The sequence below is a fragment of the Lates calcarifer genome, linkage group LG16_LG22 (genome assembly GCF_001640805.2).
Source record: "Lates calcarifer isolate ASB-BC8 linkage group LG16_LG22, TLL_Latcal_v3, whole genome shotgun sequence".
Taxonomy (NCBI): domain Eukaryota; kingdom Metazoa; phylum Chordata; class Actinopteri; family Centropomidae; genus Lates; species Lates calcarifer.
Genome location: NC_066848.1, coordinates 14482469 through 14502266, shown reverse-complemented (window position 1 = coordinate 14502266; position 19798 = coordinate 14482469). Strand labels below are relative to the sequence as shown.

At 41.5% G+C, this 19798-nt stretch overlaps 1 protein-coding gene, 1 long non-coding RNA gene and 1 pseudogene across 2 annotated transcripts in view; 1 reads left to right on the top strand and 2 right to left on the bottom strand.

Annotated features, from left to right (window-relative positions):
• The window catches only part of LOC108896225 (calcium/calmodulin-dependent protein kinase type II subunit gamma-like), a 74310-nt pseudogene extending 67827 nt beyond the window's left edge, over positions 1-6483 (top strand).
• LOC108896226 (uncharacterized) lies at positions 258-8155 on the bottom strand. Its single transcript, XR_001963082.2, has 4 exons — positions 8035-8155; positions 7709-7827; positions 2376-4642; positions 258-2063 (listed from the first exon to the last, which is right to left on the bottom strand). It is a non-coding gene; the product is annotated as an uncharacterized LOC108896226 (long non-coding RNA).
• A 949-nt stretch (positions 8156-9104) lies between these two features.
• LOC108896224 (girdin) overlaps positions 9105-19798 on the bottom strand; it is a 65032-nt gene continuing 54338 nt past the window's right edge. The window contains 6 exon segments of the mRNA XM_018695260.2: positions 9105-13502; positions 13718-13998; positions 14855-14944; positions 16694-16747; positions 16995-17231; positions 18749-18826. Of these exon segments, the coding sequence (XP_018550776.1) occupies positions 12579-13502; positions 13718-13998; positions 14855-14944; positions 16694-16747; positions 16995-17231; positions 18749-18826 (1664 nt within the window). The 3' untranslated portion in view covers positions 9105-12578.

Sequence of the window (19798 nt, the reverse complement as noted above, 5' to 3'; positions counted from 1 at the left end):
GGGAGCAATAACAGGATTTTTATTGTGCAACATTTTCTTTTAAAGCTACTATATGCATCCTGTAGCCTTGAGGCAGCAAAGCTTTGTTGTTAGTCTCCCCTTGCTCCCTATTGGGCTAGTCCCTGCCCCAGGACTCTTCCCGATGAGTGAGTGTCTGCCTTAGAACTGAGACAACAGGCATCAAGTTTACTGGAGGCACTGACAAAATTAACAGTAAATCAATCTAAAATGAAAAGACAAATTTTCCACAAACATGATACTGTAGATTATGATTTTATTAGTTTCACTTGACATTCATTTTCTGAACATCATTTGAAATCCAGTTTGAAGGAAGACACATACAGATTAATTTAATGTTATCGTAAAGGAATAGTTCAGTATTTGCAACACATGCAGATAATTAGTTGAGAAGCTTGATGCCACTCATGTCTGTGCATTAAATATGGAGCTTGAGTTGGGATGTGGTTGGCCTTAGTATAAATACTGGAGATCTTAATGCTAAGCTGTATTTTGTGTTTAAGTCACACACAGTCACTGCACCCAGCTGTTGTTCTTGAGGAAATAGCATGTAACCCCCTGAAACCAAATTGTTTTTACATCTCCATTTCACTTCAGACACAGTCAGGCAAGCTGTTTCCCCCTGCTTACAGTTTTACATTAAACTAATAGCTAGGCTATGGACATCCTGACTCAAACTTCATACAAATGCACATGAAGATGAAACAGATCTTCTCATCTCTTTCTTAATTTCTGTCACAGTACATTAGGGGACCCTAAAATACACCTGATACAACTACTAACACTGCCCCATTTGTAATGTTTTTGTCTGCTGATTTCCAACAGCAGGGCATGAGGCTCTGCAGTGTGACATTATTCTTTTCTACCTTTCTATCACATGTATGTGAATGAAACTTGCCCACAGACAGAGCAGAACAGCCTTACATAGCAGTTTGGGGGCACTGATTCCTATATGCTGATAATCAAAAACCCATCTTCTCCTGAGCAGAGGAAACAGGCTGAATCAACAGTTTTCAGTTCGTGTCGTTTACAGAGTTTGAGGATGATGATTTGGACCAAAGGTTCAGTTTAAGATACAAGGATACAAAAATGTTCCTGCTTGAGGCTTCTGGATAATCCACAGACCTTGTTCTGAAGTTTTATTCGGAACTACTTTGATGTTATTCCGATGAAAAATGTTCACACTAAGGTCTGTGGGTTATCTAGAGTAAGACAACTATACAGCTTCATGCAAGAGCATTTTTCTTATACAGTAATTCTCCTAAATTATTCATTATAGCCTGATGAATGTCACCTGTTCATGAGGAGGTCCACATTTTTGAGATTTCATCATCAGCATAATCAGTGCTGTTTAATTTGCCCTATAAGGCTGCCTGTTCTGCTCTACTGTTGGTAAGTTTAATTCACAAATTGTTACCAAAGAGAACAAAGAACAGCTTCAGTGTGTAACTTCCAATCCTGCTGTTGGAAATAAGCAGACAAATTTAGCAGTGTTAGTATAGTGGTATTAGGGGATCAATTAGAAAATATTAATGATACAGCTGTGAGAGACATAAAGAGGAAATTATTCAATATGAGTTAGAAGCAAAATAACTTCTGAATTGTACATTGGGTGGGGGGCTTTGTAGTCTTCTTTGACAAGAGAGTCCAAGAGGACTACAGAGTCCAGGTGCTGCCCTTTCTAGGACCCTGCCCAAAGACTCTGAGAAGACAGTATTCAGAGCCAGTGCAGTGTGTGGAGGTGAGCCCTACTATATCTAGTTGGTAACGCTCCGCCTACTGCACCAACTCTTGCTTCTCCTCTGCCAGTAAGGTGACATTTCAGGTCCGTAGGACTTGGCTTACATACCACCGGAATCCAATTCCTATCCCTGTTGGTGGTGGACACACAGGGTGGCAACTCAAAATTTTTTGGGGCTGAGTCCAACCAGGCCCCATGGGTCAAGACCCTGCCACCAGAGGGGCACTGGTGAGCCCCCACCCCCTGGGGCCTGGCTGCAGAATGGGATGTTGGTTACCCTGGTCTGGGTGAGGTGACACGTCTCCTGGGGAAAACAAAAAGTCCATCAGGGTTGCATGAATACTGCAGAAAGTGCTGGGCTAAAATATGCTGATAAAATCCAAAGACAGAATGCTCACATACTGACACGCCAAGATAACTATAAATTCATTCAGTTTAGGTCATTATAATTCTTTATGACAAATACTAGTTTGACATAAAACACAAGTGAAATTCCATTCACCTCCATTGTCTTGGAGAAAAAGAAGAAATTATGTAGTTCTCAAAGCCTGGATGAATTAATCCAAAATTATCTGCAATGCTACACACCATTAGGAAATACATTTTACACACTAACCATTGCATTCTTGCCTCTCCAGCTTTGCCTGAAGTTGTTTGGAGCATTTATCCTCCGCGGTCGGATTGGTACCTGGATCCTGGCTGGGAAGAGGCTGCTTGGAAAGTTGTAAAAACACAAAAGAGGGGGAAATACATTACAAAAAAAAAATAACCAAAAAAAAAAAACCAAAACAAAAAAAGCATATATCAAAAGCCTGACTGAATGACTGACCAACACCAATCCAGTCCAACCCTAGCTAGATGATGTTGGGGCCCTGACGTCAGCCCCTTCTCGCAGATGGTGCATGCTTCTGGTGGCAACACAGGGGTGGTGCTGTCCTGGTCCTCTTCTCCCATGGCCTTTATTTCCCGTCTTTGTTCTGTCTGCTGTCTGGAAAAGTATTAACATGTTTTTAAAAAAATAATATATATAGATATATATATACATATATATATAACAACAGAAAATCAAATACACTTCACACACATAGTGAATAGGAATTGGGGGGCAAGTATAATATGAGGGAAACTGATTTCTTTCTGTCTTGAGAGAGCAGCAGAATGTCTACTTTAATACAAGTGTTGTTTGTTTTACAGCTAATAGGTATGTGTAGGGGGTTTTATGGGAATGGGAGCAGCTAATATCTACTCAATATCAGAATTTAACACACATTTTAAGTGTCAGGTTTGAGCATCTGTACACAATGTTTTAAAGAGGCTTAGACAATGTGATATGTTACTGAAGGGACCTTTATTTTTATTTTGTCTTTTTGTATTATGTATTATTAAGCTGTTTGATTTTTATCTCATGAATGGTGTATTTTAAAGTATTTTGTGTTGAAAAAAGGTCGTTTTTAATCAAAAGGGGGATTTTATTTAATAGAGTTGTGTATAAATAGATATTTATATAGGAGAAAAGGGGAAACATGATTTACTTTCAGGGTGTAGGGAAGGGAGTTAAGCATGAGAGTGTGGGTGTATTTTTCTGTTTTGATGTCCCTAGGTGTAAATACAAACACACACCATGCATGCATGCACGTGTGCACACACGCACACACACACTCACTCAAGTTCCCTGTGCTTCAGCCTTTAGGCTTGAGCTTTGTCTTGAGCTTTAGACACAACATCCAGGCCAGCTCATCCTGAAGTTGCAGAGGGGCTCCATCTGTCTGCCCTGCAGTGTTTGGAGTCAAACACTGGGAGGCGCCACCGGTCAAAGTCTAAAGCTTGTCACATCTCTGAACTACCTAATGTAAAAGCACGGACACTCTCATGTTAGCTTTTTAGTTTTACTTAATCTGTTTTAGTGTATTTTTGATGTGAAGCATGATTTCTTTGAATTATCTAATGGCCTGTACTGTTTCTGCACAGACACTTAAGACTTTATGCTGTTGTGTTCGCTCTTCTGAGGGAGTGAACCTTTCTGCAACTTCAGGTTACGCTCACCAGAATCATTCCCTTCCACCCTACCTCTTACCCCTCTACTTCAATCAATCATCATTCCTGCCTCTTATGCTCTACACATCTGTTAAACCCCCCCTCCCCTCCCAAAAATCGCTGTCTTAGTAACGCCACACCATGTGATAATGATGATGATGTCACCCTTATGCCTGTCTCTTGTTTTGATTGTGTTCTTAAAATGTGTATATTGTCCGTCTTGGCTTGCTGTACTTCTGTGTGAAGTCCTGGCACTATAAAAAGCATGTTAAAAAGGGAATGCAGCTGAGGGATTGGACAAAAACAAGACATGATGGGAGGAGGGCTACACTGGCTCGAGGAGTTGTGGGACCTTCGCTGATGGCAATCAATAGATTTGGTCCCTTTTGTCAAAGTTTCTGTTGTAAATGTTGTAGTTGTTAGTGTTTTGATGTTGATATTTTTATCAGTTGTTTTAGCCAGAACTATAAAAAAAAATTAGGGGTTGAACTGAATGGAGGCTGAAACTGCCACAACCCTGTTTTTTTTACTGTGCCCGTTGTTCCCTCACACACTGATCAATACACACAGAATGCTGAAATCTTGGGGGCAAAAAAACACTTAATACACTTCTGTGGCTAACTGTATTGAAATTCACAACATCATATAAGCACATGAGATCAAAGGACGAAACATATCTCTGTGTCAGTGGTGAAACTTTGCAGCACTGTTTTTTTTTCCCCACTGTGTTGTAGAAACTGTGTGTGACTTCATACCAGTGGAGAGATGAGGCTCACCGTCTGTCCTGTCTCTGTGGCTACACTGCTCCATTGTAACTCATGCAGTAGGTAGGCTGTTGCTGATGGTCACCTAGAAGCAGAAACCACAACGATGCTTCAAGTCATCACATATCACGTCTATGTACAAGCACAGACACAGTTGAGCAGATTTTAAAAAAGAAAAAGAATAAAAGTTGTGAATCATTTGTGAGCCCTGTCCTACTGTATCAACCGCCTGTGCTTCTTTATGAGTGCTGTGACATATCTGACACGCCATGAAAACTGTGTCCCCCCACCCCACCCCCAACCACTTTTTGCACCATGACGACGATGCGTTGTAAAATCAGTACTGAAACTATGTGATGTTTTTTATGGCTCTAAGTAGTTCTGTTTGTGCTGTGGGCACTGGCCCAGTTGTCTGTTGATACCACCAATCTGACAAGATGCTTTTCTTTCATTGTGTGTATATTTCCACACAGTAATGGGAATGTTTAAAATCAAATTGTGAGGCGCAGGTAAACAGAGGAGGGAAACTGATCTGAGGGAACAAACAGCTGCATAGTCAAGAGTTTGCTAAAGTATCTGAACAGTTGGATCAAGTAGTAGTAATAGTAATTAGTAGTTTTGTTCGACCAATACAGCATGAAGCCACAGCAGATATTCTGACATATTGTAGCAGGAGAGGTACGGGTGTAAATGATAACAATTTAGGCTGCATCCTGTTAAGTTTTGCCAGTACCAATGTCCTGGTTTTGCTCTCTTCTTTAATGGAACTGAGCCAGCATTCATTTTGCTGGTTCGACTTGTGTTTTTACTGACATAACAAGTCGACTGTGACTCTGAGTCAAAAGAATAAGCAGCTGGTGCAGTGAGCCCTCTTACTCTTCTTTTTAATGCTGTGTTGTATAACACAACATAATATAACAATATACATTTCCAAGGTTTTTGCCTTATGACTTGTTAAAATGAAGCTGTATCCACTCACGGCTCCTCATTTTCTCCACCTAATTGGGAAATTCAATTACTACAAAACACTGAATGCTCAGATTTAAGTACCACTGTATTCGCTATCTGTGAATTTATGTGGTTTAATCTGCACCACCTAAATAAAATTTCAACATTATTATTCAGTAAAAAATTAAGTCACAATTAATCAATTTGTGCATCAAATTAAAATTATTCTGGCCTGTCTTTGCTTCCACAGAAGTACTACAGAGTGAACTTCCAAATCCATTGTTATGTAATAGATTATGTTCTAACTTAACAGGGTATCAACTTTTGAGCCTCACTGTTGTATATAGTATATGAGACCAAATATAAAATTAACTTTACACAGAATAACTTTTGGCTGATGGTACAAACTACCTACAAGAGAAACATCATTCACAGTTAGGTAAAGTAGTTAGCTGTCGGTTGTTTTGCTTCATATAAATTTTAGTTTTAAAACTAAAATGAACCATATAGTTCAGATACTTTGGCAAATGTCTCATACATGTTAGATTAAAACAGTACCTGACTGAACTGAGGGGAGAAAAAGATTCTTGAAACAAATGTTGAAAAAGTATAATTAAATCCACAATCTTCAACAGCAACACTATATATGCAGTTTTACAAATGGAAGAAATATGCATGTCTACTTTCTGGTAATTTTTCACTGTTTACTTGATAAAGAAATGGAACTCTATGTTACTTGCATCCTCGAGGTAATGAAATGGCTCTGTCTGAGATATCAAAATCAAAGTGATGTTATCTCACATTAAAATGCATAAAAGATTAGCAAAAGCCTTAGCTTGTATGTACCCCTTTGTAAGTAAATTTATTGCATTGTAACCTTATACTAAAGGGGCTACATATGTCTATACTCTGAGTTTCAATTGGATGCTGGATTTTTGCATGACCATACAGTTAATAAAAATCATACATTTAAAACTATCATGTGTTTGTTTGGGTGGTTGTTCTTCATAGCTTTGTTATTACTGGAAAATTAAAAGAGTATTTAATAAAAATAGCATTTCAATATTGGTGTCCATTTCTCTCTTGTTGCAGCTTAAAACACAAACAAATGTTGATCATTTATCAAGTTCCAGAGGTATTGTACATTAATATATAGTATTTAAATATTTATCTTTTTAAATAATGACTGTAAGGAAATTGTAATGAAAAATTAATGCATTTAAGTTTTGGTTTACATGTTTAAAACATACAACAGTAAAATACTGTTAAATATATTTGCCTATTGCTCTGATGATTTTGCATATACTTACTATTTATGTGCTATATATCAGTATTCAAAAAGTGCCATATTGCTCTTAACCATATGGACCATATGATTCCACTAAATATCAGCAAACTCTTCACATGTCCTGCAGTCAGTAAAGAAAGTGAAAAGAGGCCAACTTCTACAACAGACCAAAGTTACAAAGCACAGCTCAAAATCCACCATGAACTACTTCAAGAAACAGCCCTCACAGTCCTCAGTTCAATATCACTGGAAATCTGTGGTTAGATTTTAAACAACCTGCACCTGCAAGACAGCCCATATGTATCTCAGAACTTGGAAGTGGTCTACAGGAGGGGTGCGTTAAAATTCCTAAATCAAGACTAGAAAGACTCTATAGCTGGCTACAATTTGCAAGCTGTGATATCTGCCAGAGGGGAAGTTACCAAGTACTGACTCATTAGGGTGTACAATCTTTTGCACATGACACAATTAGTTAATTTTTCCCCAATTCTTTTAAGTTCACGGAAAAAAAGTAACAGTGCACTAAGATGCATCACAACATGTGTGCTGCATGGGTTGTTTTTACTCTTCTCACCTCAAAAACATACAATTTGCCCAGGAGTGGCCAAACTTTTGCACACAGCTCTGCGGTATATTACATCGTCTGTTTTAACTGCAGTACTGACAGTCACCTCCGGGCAGTGCCAAAGACCTAACACATCAATCAATGGCTGTGAATCTCCCCCATCAGAAGCCTGAAGGGATCTTTTAATGGCCAGTTTGCACAGGAGGAATGAACAGCAAGCAAAAACTGTTTCAGTGTATAGGATTATCAGAACGTGACTATTGTTTTAGGACAGGCTTGAAAAAAAAAAAAAACTTATCCTTAACTTATCCTTTAAGCTTCAGCTCCTAGGTGAGGGTGAGTGTTCCTACCTCTGATTCAAGGCGATGCCTTTCCTCCATCCCTCAGGCAGGTGTGTTCTCACCACAGGTGCGCCGTCCTGGACATGACGTACAGATATAGTCCTTCATAGTGGGGGGGCACGGGGTTTCTACACAGGCCGAAGGGGAAAAAGGAAACAAGGGGAAAATCTGGTCAGGTTAAGTTGGGCACAACTACACTAGGAATTGCACAGGGTCATCAAACATCTTGTACTAATAAAATGTATGGATGGATGGATGATGATTTTTTTTTTTTTTTTACAGTCCTTACGTGAGTGTTTAGGTGACATTCAAACAAATAACTGTCAATACAATACCTGTGAGCCTGTGCTTGGCTTGCCCATCCACTACTCTGTGCATAAGTTGTCCAAATTGTCCCACCTTGACCTTAGAGGTATAATAAACTTAACAGAACAGTGAGATGGCAGCCAAGCGCCGTCTGTGAGCACCTGAGAGCGTCATGAGACTAATCAGCCGTAAGTGAGAACACCTGAGTAGATCGCGGCTGTGAAGGAAGCCTTCACCAATATTTTAACATTTTAAGAAAGCTAATTTACTGCTTTTTGCACTGAATAAATACATTTGGTATAGAAAACACCTCGAATTAAACCTGAAAGAGTTTAATACTATTTTTATTTTGTACTTTTACACATAAAGTCTATTTACAGGTCTTGCAGAGTACGTGAAAAAGTAGTACAAAGCTACTTGTGGCTTCGAAGTCTATTAAACTGTCTTAACTCAGTAATTGCGGCTGCAAACAATTTAAAAACTGATAATGATAAATAAAAATATCTAAGGTGTGGAGTTCAAAAACAGTGAACTTACCAGTCCTCTGTGGCCTGCTCCTCATCTCTGCTTGAGTACACCGGTAGAATCTCTGACGCAACTGTCAACGGTTGCATCATGGGTAATGTAGGCCAAGGTTTTAACACAAATCGGTAAAATGCACAGAATAGAAAAGGCGACACTTCTGGTCCCACAGTACAGTGTTAAATCAGTGCAGTACTCTTTTAAGCACTCTACATTAACCCTCTGTTTTGCCCTCCTCATTTTCATACATCAGAGGACCAGAATATTAGAAACGCCTCTTACTATAAAAGCATTTGTTACTCAGTTTTCCATCGTTGATATAAACAGGATGAACAAAATGTTAGAAACACTTCAACTGCATTCAAGGCTGTTGAGTATTATCAGCAATATTGACTTATAAAATATAAAAGTTAAATACCCCCAGTTAACTACGTAACTAGGTGTATCTAAATTATTCTATATACTGTTGGGTTGAGTTCTCCTCCACTATTTTCAGTTTTTGTAAAGGTGTGCAGGTTAACATGGACATCTGAGTCTGTACACTCAGGGAGAGCTCGGCATAAAAAACAAACACAAGTAGTCTTGATGAGTTTTAATTACATCAAATGGATTTATGTAAAAGTGGAAAAGGAGGAAAACACTGGGTCTCATCATCATCATCATGTTCAACATCACAGCAACAGAAATGTGAACGTTCTGTATTTTACCGGGCAAGTTGCAGGTCACCTATACTTCAGTCAGATTTATAAACAGTGAGCGCCTTCTCAGAAAGTAGATACACAATACTGTGATATTAATGAAGTGTCAGTGTACTTTTATGGTCTTATTTTCCGTCTCAGAGCAGGACAGGTAACTGTAAATGAGATGCTTTCATGTGATTTGGTCAATGACCTGCTGTACGATGATATATAATTTAAGCGAAGATGGCGAGCGCGTAGGGTTTGTTTCTCTGCGGTGACATAAGCCATGGCTGTCAACTGTCACATAGGTGACCTGTAACGCTCCCAAGATGACTCTCTCTCTCTCTCTCTCTTTCTCTCTCTCCCAGATCACACAACCTTCACTCTTGATTGGCAAATGCCAATCACACAGCTGCAATGGCTTCCAGTCCAAGTCCTTTTGGCATCCTGGCAATTAAAATCCCCACTTAACACTGTCCGTCCTCTTTAATCGGGCAAAGGAAGTTGGGGTGATTGGCTGATTGATTGCTCCATGCAGATTGTGATTCTTCGGTCTGACAGTAGGTTGAGTCGGAAACGTTTGTGCGGACATGCTTTGAAAATGTTTCGTCTTTGCTTGTGCATGCTGCCCGTTTACAAAAACACTTGTTTTCTTGTGATCGTGGCATCGGGCAGAGGAAGGTGCGGCTGACGATTTTGCACAAAGGGTCCAAAACGGAGTCATCAGTCTGGTTTGAGATCGCCCTTTTGGCTGCTGTGTGAACATTGGCACTTCAATCTTAGTCCGTGGAGACTAGTGCACATCTAGGAGTCCGACACACTGAAGGACACATGGCAGTGCAATCTGCCACAGCAGTCTTTATAGAAAAAAAAACTCTCACCGCAACATTTTTTAGTATTTTTTTCGTTTCCTTGATTCAAGGAAGAAAAACAAAACAGAGAAGGAAGCCACTTTTCTCTACTGAAGTGTTCTGGGTTTAAAAAAAAAACAACAACAAAAAAAAAGGGGGGGGGAAGAAAAAGGAAACTGGGATATACAATCTTTTCTCACTGCAGACGGTCTCAGCAGATTAACTCTACTAGGCTTCAGACACACATCTCCAAGGCCACCTTTCTCTCTGAGTCCCAGGCAAGCAAAGAGGAGTGGAAAGAGTAAGAAAAGAAAGAAAAGGAGACAGGTTAGAAAAATAAGGAAGCTAAGGAGAAAGAAGACAGAACACAAAGGAAGACAAAGTAAAAAACAGAGAAAGAAGAAAGTTTAAGTCAGAAATTGTATCAGTAAAGACAGTCAGTGAAGCACAAGAGGAGACAGCAGCCGGCCTGGATCTACATGCATTGTCGAGGAAAGGAGAAGAGGGGAAGGATTTCAGCGCTACACCAAAGCCATGCAGCAACAATGAGCAGCCTGAAAACAGTAAAGGGCCTACTTTTTTTCCTCCAGCAGGACACTCAGCAGTCACCTTTACCCAAAACACAAAAAGCATCACGGAAGGAGGAGGAGGAGGAGGGACACAGTGAGCTCCTCTTGCTGTGGGGGGACTTGGGGACACAACATGGTAAAATGGCCCATATGCCATGCAGACCCAGGTCCCATCAGGTTCTGTGAACAGGCGTTTAGCACCACAGGGACAGTGAGGCAACGGACAGGACAGTGAGGGGAAGGGGGTTGGGGTGGGTCTGGGGTGGGGGTGCTTTGGGGTAACAGCTTAGAGAAGCAGGGGAGGCAAGCGCACGGCAGGATGGGCGACATCTGTTACACCATGTTTTAGGTTCCCATGGAGACAAGAAAAAACTCCCACCCTCCCTCCACCACCTCCACCATCCCACCCCATATATTCCTCCCGCTCGAGCAGCACTCACTCACCACGCGCTCACAGCATGGTAGCAGACAGACGAGGGTGAAGGGAAGGGAGGGGTTTAGCAGCTTTGCTGCGGCTCCCCACTCCTGCTTTTTGACTTTCTGCCCTCCTCATCTGTAGGACAAAGGCAATGTTTATGTTACATCTGTAGACAGTGACAAGAACATTTTCATAATTTCCACCTACTTTATACCTGCATATACTGTAGATCAGGATAAATACAATAAAGCAACTTCAAAACTGTGACTACAGAGTACAAAAGCAGAAATAAATAAGGATCTAGATGCAGACGGTTCTACTAGTATTGGCACATAAAACAGTGCTCGTCTTTGATTATAACTTAATGATTACAACAATCTGTACAAGATCTTGTCAGTCTAAATACATTATCAAATATTAACCATTCTCAAGTTGTGGCATGTCAGGGATGGGTAAATAAAAGTTTCAAGATACCAAAAGAAATGATGTTAGCTTCATTCACAAAACAATCTGACCACTGCAGACTACTCTCAACTTACTGTAATGACTCCCTGTTTCAATAAGTCCATCAGAAACTGCCTACAACTAAAATGTAATAATCACTCTGGTCATATTCCTCTACCTTCACTGTCAACTTTCACTTAACCAACTAAATCCTCCCTTCAGATCATTCTGGGAATGAAGCTTCATCATTTTGTCACCAGCCCAAGAAGTCCGCCAGGTCAAAACCCATCATCCACAGAGCAAATGCTCCAGTTAATATATGTTAAAAAAAAAAAAAAAAATACAGAAAAAGGGGGTCAAATGTACAAACAAACACAATACAAACCGTCAATAGAAAACAAAAAGAGGATAAACATAAACATTTTGATCACAGTAATCAAAATGAGCGTTTCAGGTCAGACAGAATAAAGCCATGCAATTTAGTGGATAATGCAACTGAGTTAAGAGCAGTGAGAAAGACGCGCTCCCATACACTGCAACACAATGATAAACAAGTAGTGACAAGTGAATCTATTATCTGACATATTGAAATAAATTGCTAGCATGAGATCTGTCCCACAATGCTTTGCTCCTTATCCAGAAACAGCTATTTCTGGTGCTCTTTATGGCTGAAACTCAAACATTTGTCCAGATACTAAGCCTTAACTGTGATGTGTAAACCCGCTACAGCAGATAATAGTATAGTGTTAGCTAATGAAACAGATTTGATGAGGAAACAATAATATGGTAAAGGCCTGTTGGACGGAAGAACATTCATCAAAGTCCAACCATAGAGAACAGAACAGGACAGAAAAAAGGTCAGAACAGGAAGTGACAAAATAAAAATAAAAATAAGATAAACAAAACAGCAAATCACCAATCAGCACCATGGCAAACAGAAAAGCATGAAACCAATACACCACACAGAGATAGACAGTGCTCTGATAAATTCATGCAGGAGGAGGAGGATTTGTCATTTATCCATCCTTTCATTCTCCACTCTAAGTCAAGTCTGGTATAAAGATCAGCAAGCCAGAACCTCCCTGTCATTCACACACACCCATACTCGTACCACAGAGACTGGTTGTCCTCTGGGCTCAGTGACTGGTCTGGATTATTCACAAGATTGGGGTCAACGCCCTCCCTATACTCTTTCAGACTGGCTGGGCTGGACCTCATCTGGCCGTTTGATTGGCTGTGAGGGGTCTGGTTTTGGGTGGAAATGTGGTTTGCGACAGGTGGGACAGGTGAGGTTTTATTTGTTACAGGTGGACCACTGATATTGCTGACTAGGGTGGGGTTTAGAGACAGGAAGGGGAGGTTTTTGCCTGCTGACTCACTAAAGATGGAGTCCATGAACACTGAGTCTACAGTGAAGGAAGGGCCGAGGAAAGACTCGAGGGTGGAGAGGTCAGGATCCTCCGAGCTATGGCAAGGTAAGCTGAGTGACTTGGGCAGAGGAGTGGTGGTGGTGGTGATAAGGGATCCTTTTAGGTTGGTGCTGATGGGGTGGTACTCACTGGGTGTAGGCTGGGAGCGCACCCCAGCCTTGGTGGAGGCGACGGGAGGAGAGACGTCGACCGACACAGGCTGCCGGTTGTCCTTGGAGAGCAGGTCGTGGATGCTGGTGCGCCGCGTGGTGCCCTCGGCCGTGGAGATGACGCTGCTGGCTCGGGGCAGCGTGGAGGAAGCGGAGTCCAGGCGTTCCGAGACGGACGTGGCCTTGCCCTGTGAGGACAGGCTGGAGCGGATGGGGACGGAGCCTTTCACGCGGGTGCTCTCCGCCTTCCGCAGGGTTGGGCGACCTGGTTGTCCCGAGGATCTCGGCGGGCGGTCGGAGCTCACCGGCGCTGCCTTCCCGCTGGAAGAGCGTAATATGCCCCGGCCCTTTGTGGAAGTGCGCTCTTTCTGCACATGGTCAGAGGAAGTGGAGAGGCGAGGAGAATCTACAGTGAGGTTCTCCTGACTGCCAGACTACAGAAGAAAGAGCAAAGAACCATCAAAAACATCATACAATTCTGTGAAAGGATTTTTATTGTTTTGTTAAATTCTGCAGTTTTACACCAAAAATCTTTGATATTGCCTCGAGTCTTGAAAAATGTCAATTGATCAGCCAGTTGCAGGTTGTAGTCAAAAACAAAGATAACAGCAACATAACTCATCAGTTGTAACTGACTTAGAGGCCTCACCTCTGCAGGATCAATACCCTCATCCAGGAACTGCTGCAGGGAAAGTACCTCGCTGCCTGGGGATCCTGTCTTCCTGATCTGGGTCTGGCCGGGGCTGCCCGTGGCGCTGGATGGGTCGAGCGACCTGCGCAGCTGCAGGGGGCTCTGGTGGGAGGAGCGCGAGGAGGTGGGCTGCTGGACGGGGCTGCTGCCACTGCTGGACCACACGTCCTGGTCCAAGCTCAGGCTGAACTCGCCGCTGCTCTCACTGTGAGGTCGGCTGAGGCTGCCGTTCAGTGTGCCTGTGGCAATGGAAGGCAATGATTAGGTCACAAGGAAATTATATAAAAATTCCTCACATTTTCACATTATTTACAGTATTAAATCAAGTCAATTAGAATTTAGATTACTTCAGTGTTATTTGCTTTTGCTGCTCTAGATATAAGCTTATTGTGTCCATCCATCATTGATGACTTGAAAATGAGAGGAAAGATAACAACTTTAGGAGTGTGATGAAATTCACATAAGCTCTGAATTGTAAATACATTAAAACCTGTGATGAATGTTTTATAATTTATGATTTTTATACCATAGTGTGGTAAACATGCACCAGTGATCCATTTGGATTTACTAAATAAACCCGTGCCAGTAAAATATAGGTATCAGTCACACCATCTTACTGGATATCAGAACATCCTAATATGTTTTAGGGCTGTAATTATCAATTCATTTCATTATCAATAAATCTGTTGATTTTCTCAATTAGTCATTTGATCTACAAAACATCAGAAAACAATGGTAAATACCTAATTAAATGTCCAAAACCCTGAGATATTTGCTTTAACATGAATATAAATACTCTCATTTAAGAACACGACATGTCTTTTTGCTTGTAAAATGTCTTTAACAATTTATCAGTTCTTAAAAAAGCTATTAAAAGCTATTAATTTTCTTTAGACCGCCTAATCGATTGCAGATCTGACTGATTTTGAATAAGACAATTAATTCTTTTCTCACAGACAGAAAAACCAAACCCACAGGGCACCTTAAAGTAGGTCTGAGTAAAGCTATGAAAGAAAAAGATAAAGGGAGCAGAAGAGGATGGCAGGAGTAGTTAGTTGAGAGGGAGGAGGGGGGTTAAGGGAAGGAGGAGCATACCTTTGCCCTCCAGAGGAGAAGTGAGGTGGGAGTTATTGTTACTATTACTACTGGTGGTCCTGTTGCTATGGAGACTGGAGGGTCTGGTGGCTAGGTAAGGGACAAGAGGGAAGACACATGCACACAAACACACATACACACACACACAGTTAGGTTTTATATATACGCGTACATGTTTCCTCACCAACATGCACCAACACAAAGAGTAGCACATAGGGCCGCTAACAGTCTGATAGAAGGTCTCCCACTGGGGCAGCAGATGGCACATGCCAGGCAGAGGGACAGGAAGGGTGGCTCAGTGCCAGGCTGCATCCTCAATATGTCAGTTAGTAAACAAAAACTGCAGAGGAAAGGGCCAAGGCATCTAAATCCAAGGACCAATCCACCTTAAGGATAAAGGGCAACTGATAGAGGCAATAGTGAATAACAGGGGATCTCAGTGCAAGTAAATTAGTATTAAAAGAAGACGTTAGATGCCCTGTGTCTTGTGAGTATGAGGAGGAGGAGGAGAAAGTGAGAAGGCACAAAAAGAAAGGAAAGGAAAAAAGAAGTGGTGACAATGTGACCTTGCTCTTTCCTGTGTAAGCAGGGACTGTTTCAGGTGGAAACCAGGGACCGTGAAATCATTTCAAACTGGTTTTCAGGACATGGGTGACACCAAATTAGAATTCAAATTAACCTTTACATTACTGATCAGTATCCAAGTTCTTATCATGTCTAGGAAACCAGCCCACTGTCTGTGGCCCAGAGTGGGATTCAGTGCCGAGGAGTTATCACTTACTGCAGATGCTATAGGGCACTCTGCACATAATGCTCAGTTCAACAGGTGAGGGATACAGAGCTGTAGCACTGCGATACACCTGCAAGCCTGATAAAACACACACATACACATGTAGCACCCCCTGGTTGTATGCATAAAATGGATACATCACACTTCTCATTAATGCTGCCTGCAATACAAAAGCAAAGTTCAATAGTTTGAAAGCCAGACAGAAACATGAAACTAAAAAGTGTTGTGGCAGCCAAAAGTTGCTTTAAAAATCAATACGTATCTGAAACTACCATTAATGACTTTATAGATACAATAACATCTCTAGAAGATGAACTAATGACTGATACATTATAAGTAATGTCCGGTGTGTCAAAGTGGAAGGCAGCTTCCTCCAGCCATTATGGAGATGTACCGGAAAATGGGTCTGACAGCAACGTATTGGATTTTATGAGTGCATTCTGGAAACTCATCAGCTGAGCAGAATACAGGTTGGGAACTAATGCTACACCAATGTCCTGGGGAACCAGTTTAATGATCTTCTGGGACTATATGTTACTTATTTTGGGTAGGCAGCTACAAAACCCATTTAAACTAAAGGAAAATAGAGACAAAACTGATGGGAATGGGGTGTGGACCAAGCTTAAATGCTAGGAATGTATGTCAGTACTTTTGTGGCTGTTTAACAACTGGGTCATCTACATTAGAGCAGCACAGAACTGATGAATAGCTGCCTGGTCGCAGATTAACTGCCCTGGATAACACCCTAAAGCCTGGAATAGAGTCAATCCTACTTTCAATGGAGGCAGATCTCGCTCTCTTTTGCTCTCCACTAAAATTGCTTTTCCAACTGTAGATCAGGCTTAATCGCAGTGCAGGAAGGCAGCCCAAAGATTAGCAGTGGGACTGCTGAGGACATGACCTGCTTTTTGGGGGGCTTTTCATTCTTTTCTCACTCCTTGTTCTAGAGACCTTCAGATTCTTGGCTGGTGTTGAGAGGCTACAGCAATTACCAGTCCTTTTCCTTTTCATCTGACAAGTCTACAGTTTAATTTTATGTCAAGTCTTACCTTGACTCTTGGGGTCATCTGAGGAGCCGGCAACATCCTCACAGGAGACATTATCTGTTGAGACACAGAAGAGGATGATGCTACAACTGTTTTTCCCCACTCTGAACTGATGAAATTTCACTATCTTCACATGAATTTTGAGTTCAGTCTGCTATATATATTTTTTACAGGGGCAAAATGTATCCCAAACATACCTACAGATCTATTCTTATACCTAAAAGGTGGTCAGTAATACATCAGCCAACTGAGTAAATGCATCAGAGACTCAATACCCTCCCACAATTAAAACCAGCACCCTGACCTTTAACTTGAAGCCGGAGCTTGGCCCTGCTGTGCCCTGCAGAGGGCAGGGTGAGGGCGGCACAGTCGATGGCGTTGGTGGAAAAGGCGAGCTCCTTCATGCGTTGCCCGCCGCGCCTGCTTCTGCCTGTCATGCCGGCGTCTCCGCCCTCAGCGCCGTCTAGGTTCTCGGAGCTGCCAGCCCACTGAGCCCCTGGACCGCCTGCCACTGCCATAGTCTGCAGCAGGTCATTCATGGCTGAATGGATGGACGGAGGGACAGAAAGGAACATGAGGATGGGAACATTATAAAATTGTACATTTTATTACATCTTATCTCACCTCAAGTTATGGTCCAGATTTTGTAGCCAGATAATTTTAATTTCAGATTGTTTTTTTTGTTTTTTTTTAACTCAATGTCAGAGACATTTGCCATCCCTTTACTAAGACATAGTGACTTGGGGATGGAAAAAAGGATGAGATAAAAGATTCAAACAAGTATTATCTTAAGTGCATAAAGATGGCAGCTGCACCATGTGTCATCTTTAATACCTGCTCAAGCAGAAACTTTTTTGGACAGACAATACGTCACCCTTTGAGGCCACTGTCTTTATGCACTTTGTTTACTGAGTTGTACGCGACGGTAGAGATGCACGAAGGCATGCAGAGCTGCTCCGAGCAGCAGCAGCAGCACTGTACACAAAATATCAGAGCCAGAATCAGGGCAAGGCGAGTATCCATGTCAGCAGAATAAGATCTGAAATGCAGCACGCTGACAGAGGAAAAGAGAACGAGAGAGACAGAGAGAGAAGTACAGAGAGAGAAAAGGCTCCATTTCAAGTCCTCCATGGTGAGTGTGAGCGGCGGTAATCAAGCAGCGGGTGATTTTTTTTTTTTTTTTAAGTCATGCTGTAATCAAAGATGGGAGAAGACACAGCACAGGCGCATGAAAGGCAAACCTGCACTCTCTCATTCTCTCGCCTGAACACACATACACACACACATAGAGCCTTTCATTCATTAAACACAAATAAAATGAAACCACAGAGCACATGACAAAGCTGCCCAATAAGGTGCCCATTGCATAGTGATTCCCTTAACCACTGAACTGAAATATAAGCTTTGGGAAATGACACTCAGAACTAAGATGGATGAAAATCAAAGTGCATGACACTACAACACAGAGATCTACACAAAGAGAAAACCCCTACTGTTTTTGCATTATATCATTTTTCATTTGTACATCTTTGCTTTCAGACAAAGTTAGTGAAGTTTGTGTTATTCATTCATCAGTAACTAATGAGAATAAAGTCACATCACACTGGTGAATGTGGGTAAAAGCTGGGAGTAGATACTCTACAGGAGGGAGTGAAGGCGGCAGACGCAGAGAGGTGACAGACGAGTTAGAGCTGCTAGGAAAAAATTAAAAGGACGAGTCACTGATGTCACCAAATGCAGCATGGGGGTATGGTGACAATGCAATAAATTTCAAACTTGAATAAATCTTTGGCAGACATCTCTAAAAGACATCAGATAATTTCACCACTCTGACAACCTCTGACATAAACAGTGAAAGTAATCACACATTTATGACTGTAAGTCTGATTTAAGGGCTATGACTGAAACCTGAAACGTCAAACTGTCACTGCCACACCCCCACACTGCAGCCCAGCCACCCTGAAATCAGTGACTGTTCCTTCTTTGTTTCTCCTAGTGTGACGATGACGGGGAGAGGAGGCGGAGGAAGGCTAGCATGGCGGCTAACGGAGGTCTTACACATGGAGCGCCGGTAGATGGCCTTGGCCTTGTCTTTGTCCTTGGATCTGTTCCTCATGAAAGGCAACCTTTTTATAGCTGTCAGAGCGCAGCCAGAGACAGACAGAGAGGGATAGACAGACAGACAGACGAGGAGGGAGGGGGGGGGCAAAACAATCCCAAAGGAGGTGGAGGAAAAGAAAACAAAAAGAAAAAGGAGGGCAGAACAGAGGGATGTGGTTAACGTTTTCACAAAGAGAGCCAGGGGAGAGATGCAGAGTGAGAGAGCTGAGCTCCTGGACACTCAACTGGACAAAAGACAACAATGTAATAGACACTACAATTTATGATTTAGGAGCAAATCATGTAATAACAAAGTCTATTTGATTTTGATAGGACTGCATTTCAGTCCATACAAATGCACTTCAACAATACAGAGCTTTTGTGTGGTAAACCTTGTGCTCTGACAGTTGTGCACATTTGCTTGTTTTTTTAAAATATCCCACAGAGATTGTGTTCGGCCCCCTTTTTTTTTTACTAGCTTTAGTAATACATTCTAACAATTTAGGTTAATATTTAAATAAAATACTTGTTTAAGTGCTTTTTGGATGGATTAAAATGTCTTCCATAGACTTTTTAAAAACCTGAATAATACTTTTAAGGGCAGACCTCTGTACAAAAACACATTAATGCAAACAAATACAACAATATAAACACATTATGCAAATACACACACACACACGCACATTCTATCAGCACACGAAACCACACCCAAACACTCTCATGTTTATGGTCATGAGTGTAGTATTTTACATTTCCGCCTGGTTTTAAAGCATTACATACATCACACAACAACACAAGTCAACATATTACCACACCTAGATGAGACATAGAAGACGAAGAGTATTAAAGGGTGCAATCAGGAGAGTGAAAAGGTCAAAGGTCAGGTTAACAGCATCAAGGAGGACTGCAGTGATTCCAGTAAAGACATTTCCAAGAACCAGAAAAAATAAGTAATTACTAACTTTATCACTGCATACTTGACTGTGTAATGTCTTTGGTACAGTTGTA